The sequence below is a fragment of the Chanos chanos genome, chromosome 8 (assembly GCF_902362185.1).
Source record: "Chanos chanos chromosome 8, fChaCha1.1, whole genome shotgun sequence".
NCBI lineage: Eukaryota > Metazoa > Chordata > Actinopteri > Gonorynchiformes > Chanidae > Chanos > Chanos chanos.
Window position 1 is genome coordinate 47,768,755 of NC_044502.1, and position 5,000 is coordinate 47,773,754.

Genomic DNA, 5,000 nt, shown 5'->3' on the forward strand with positions numbered 1-5,000 from the left:
AACCTGCCCTGTACTCAAACCACAGGGTTTATACTCAAACCTGCCCTGTACTCAAACCACAGGGTTTACACTCAAACCTGCCCTGTACTCAAACCACAGGGTTTATACTCAAACCTGCCCTGTACTCAAACCACAGGGTTTACACTCAAACCTGCCCTGTACTCAAACCACAGGGTTTACACTCAAACCTGCCCTGTACTCAAACCACAGGGTTTACACTCAAACCTGCCCTGTACTCAAACCACAGGGTTTACACTCAAACCTGCCCTGTACTCAAACCACAGGGTTTATACTCAAACCTGCCCTGTACTCAAACCACAGGGTTTACACTCAAACCTGCCCTGTACTCAAACCACAGGGTTTACACTCAAACCTGCCCTGTACTCAAACCACAGGGTTTACACTCAAACCTGCCCTGTACTCAAACCACAGGGTTTACACTCAAACCTGCCCTGTACTCAAACCACAGGGTTTATACTCAAACCTGCCCTGTACTCAAACCACAGGGTTTATACTCAAACCTGCCCTGTACTCAAACCACAGGGTTTACACTCAAACCTGCCCTGTACTCAAACCACAGGGTTTACACTCAAACCTGCCCTGTACTCAAACCACAGGGTTTATACTCAAACCTGCCCTGTACTCAAACCACAGGGTTTACACTCAAACCTGCCCTGTACTCAAACCACAGGGTTTACACTCAAACCTGCCCTGTACTCAAACCACAGGGTTTACACTCAAACCTGCCCTGTACTCAAACCACAGGGTTTATACTCAAACCTGCCCTGTACTCAAACCACAGGGTTTACACTCAAACCTGCCCTGTACTCAAACCACAGGGTTTACACTCAAACCTGCCCTGTACTCAAACCACAGGGTTTACACTCAAACCTGCCCTGTACTCAAACCACAGGGTTTACACTCAAACCTGCCCTGTACTCAAACCACAGGGTTTACACTCAAACCTGCCCTGTACTCAAACCACAGGGTTTATACTCAAACCTGCCCTGTACTCAAACCACAGGGTTTATACTCAAACCTGCCCTGTACTCAAACCACAGGGTTTACACTCAAACCTGCCCTGTACTCAAACCACAGGGTTTACACTCAAACCTGCCCTGTACTCAAACCACAGGGTTTACACTCAAACCTGCCCTGTACTCAAACCACAGGGTTTACACTCAAACCTGCCCTGTACTCAAACCACAGGGTTTACACTCAAACCTGCCCTGTACTCAAACCACAGGGTTTATACTCAAACCTGCCCTGTACTCAAACCACAGGGTTTACACTCAAACCTGCCCTGTACTCAAACCACAGGGTTTACACTCAAACCTGCCCTGTACTCAAACCACAGGGTTTACACTCAAACCTGCCCTGTACTCAAACCACAGGGTTTACACTCAAACCTGCCCTGTACTCAAACCACAGGGTTTACACTCAAACCTGCCCTGTACTCAAACCACAGGGTTTACACTCAAACCTGCCCTGTACTCAAACCACAGGGTTTATACTCAAACCTGCCCTGTACTCAAACCACAGGGTTTATACTCAAACCTGCCCTGTACTCAAACCACAGGGTTTACACTCAAACCTGCCCTGTACTCAAACCACAGGGTTTACACTCAAACCTGCCCTGTACTCAAACCACAGGGTTTATACTCAAACCTGCCCTGTACTCAAACCACAGGGTTTATACTCAAACCTGCCCTGTACTCAAACCACAGGGTTTACACTCAAACCTGCCCTGTACTCAAACCACAGGGTTTATACTCAAACCTGCCCTGTACTCAAACCACAGGGTTTATACTCAAACCTGCCCTGTACTCAAACCACAGGGTTTATACTCAAACCTGCCCTGTACTCAAACCACAGGGTTTATACTCAAACCTGCCCTGTACTCAAACCACAGGGTTTACACTCAAACCTGCCCTGTACTCAAACCACAGGGTTTATACTCAAACCTGCCCTGTACTCAAACCACAGGGTTTACACTTAATTGTATCCTTCACTGTGTGTTTGTAAAATGTGTATTTGTAAATGTGTTTGTAAACTGGGTATTTGTAAATGTGTTTGTAAACTGGGTATTTGTAAATGTGTTTGTAAACTGGGTATTTGTAAATGTCTTTGTAAACTGGGTATTTGTAAATGTGTTTGTAAAATGGGTATTTGTAAATGTGTTTGTAAAATGGGTATTTGTAAATGTGTTTGTAAACTGGGTATTTGTAAATGTGTTTGTAAAATATGTATGTGTTTGAATAGCAGTTGCTGGAGATTTTGAGAGCAGACCAGTGGAGATACCCGTCTGACACAGCGTGGTGGAGTACACTCAGAGAGAAAATGGCCTCCAACGCAAAGATATCCAAGGTAGCTGTGTGTGTGTGTGTCTGTCTGTGTGTCTGTCTGTCTGTGTGTCTGTCTGTGTGTGTGTGTCTGTGTGTGTGTGTGTCTGTGTGTGTGTGTGTGTCCGTGTGTGTGTGTCCGTGTGTGTGTCCGTGTGTGTGTGTCCGTGTGTGTGTCTGTCTGTCTGTGTGTGTGTGTGTGTCTGTGTGTGTGTGTGTGTGTGTGAGTGTGTGTGTGTGTCTATGTGTGTGTGTGTGTATGTGTGTGTGTGTGTGTTTTGCACAGAATTATTTTTTTAAATCATTTCTGTGGTTCCGAAGCTAAACTTTAACTTAAACTTTAAACTTTTTCTACACATTGACACTGTGTGTGTGTGTGTGTGTGTATCTGTGTGTGTGTGTGTATCTGTGTGTGTGTGTATCTGTGTGTGTGTGTGTGTGTGTGTCAGACTCTAGCTGCACAGTCTGCTGTCCCCATGAATTACTACACAGTGTTCCACCACATGGCCCGGCTCTTACCCACAGACTGTGTCATTGTGAGCGAAGGGGCCAATACCATGGACATCGGCCGCACTATGATTCACAACTACCTGCCCCGACACAGGTGAGACTGCCCTCCCCCAGACACACAGCTATACCTCTATACACCCGCTCCATCACCATTATACACCCACTCCATCACCACTATACACCCACTCCATCACCATTATACACACACTCCATCACCACTATACACCCGCTCCATCACCATTATACATACACTCCATCACCTCTATACACCCGCTCCATCACCATTATACACCCACTCCATCACCACTATACACCCACTCCATCACCACTATACACCCACTCCATCACCACTGTACACCCGCTCCATCACCATTACACACACACTCCATCACCATTATACACACACTCCATCACCACTATACACCCACTCCATCACCATTATACACACACTCCATCACCATTATAGACACACTCCATCACTATTATACACACACTCCATCACCACTCCATCACCATCATACACCCACTCCATCACCATCATATACCCACTCCATCACCATTATACACCCGCTCCATCACCATTATACACACACTCCATCACCACTATACACCCACTCCATCACCATTATACACACACTCCATCACCACTATACACCCACTCCATCACCACTCCATCACCACTATACACCCACTCCATCACCATCATACACCCACTCCATCACTATTATACACACACTCCATCACCATTATACACCCACTCCATCACCACTATACACCCACTCCATCACCATTATACACACACTCCATCACCACTATACACCCACTCCATCACCACTCCATCACCATTATACACCCGCTCCATCACCATTATACACACACTCCATCACCACTATACACCCACTCCATCACCATTATACACACACTCCATCACCACTATACACCCACTACATCACCACTCCATCACCACTATACACCCACTCCATCACCATCATACACCCACTCCATCACTATTATACACACACTCCATCACCATTATACACCCACTCCATCACCACTATACACCCACTCCATCACCACTCCATCACTATTATACACCCACTCCATCACCATTATACACCCACTCCATCACCATCATACACCCACTCCATCACCATTATACACCCACTCCATCACCATTATACACCCACTCCATCACCACTATACACCCACTCCATCACCATCATACACCCACTCCATCACCGTTATACACACACTCCATCACCATTATAGACACACTCCATCACTATTATACACCCACTCCATCACCACTATACACCCACTCCATCACCATCATACACCCACTCCATCACCATCATACACCCACTCCATCACCACTCCATCACCACTATACACCCACTCCATCACCATTATACACACACTCCATCACCACTATACACCCACTCCATCACCACTATACACCCACTCCATCACCATTATACACCCACTCCATCACCATTATACACACACTTTATCACCATTATACACACACTCTATCACTATTATACACCCACTCTATCACCATTATACACACACTCTATCACCATTATACACCCACTCCATCACTATTATACACACACTCCATCACCATTATAGACACACTCCATCACTATTATACACCCACTCCATCACCATTATACACCCACTCCATCACCATTATACACCCACTCCATCACCACTATACACCCACTCCATCACCCTTATAGACACACTCCATCACTATTATACACACACTCCATCACCATTATACACCCACTCCATCACCATTATACACCCACAGGTTGGATGCAGGTACATTTGGCACCATGGGCGTGGGCCTGGGTTTCGCCATCGCGGCTGCCATGCTGGAGAGGGACAAACAAACACCCCAGAGGGTGGTGTGTGTGGAGGGAGACAGCGCCTTTGGATTTTCAGGAATGGAGGTGGAGACCATGTGCAGGTAAACGAATCGCCCATCTACACCTTCACCCAAACACACACATCACCTGCAACCCAGACATGCATCCACCTTAGGGTCCAGACATGCATCCACCTTACGGCCCAGACATGCATCCACCTTAGGGTCCAGACATGCATCCACCTTAGGGTCCAGACATGCATCCACCTTACGGC

General features: G+C 46.7%; 1 protein-coding gene across 2 annotated transcripts in view; it reads left to right on the top strand.

Moving 5' to 3' along the window:
- The window catches only part of hacl1 (2-hydroxyacyl-CoA lyase 1), a 22,086-nt gene that overhangs the window by 11,897 nt on the left and 5,189 nt on the right, over positions 1 to 5,000 (top strand). Inside the window, exons 12-14 of one of the 2 annotated variants that reach the window (XM_030781223.1) lie at positions 2,263 to 2,367; positions 2,792 to 2,946; positions 4,669 to 4,827. In XM_030781223.1, coding sequence (XP_030637083.1) covers positions 2,263 to 2,367; positions 2,792 to 2,946; positions 4,669 to 4,827 — 419 coding nt within the window. The remainder of the gene's footprint in view (positions 1 to 2,262; positions 2,368 to 2,791; positions 2,947 to 4,668; positions 4,828 to 5,000) is intronic. The other variant, XM_030781224.1, reaches the window with a different exon arrangement.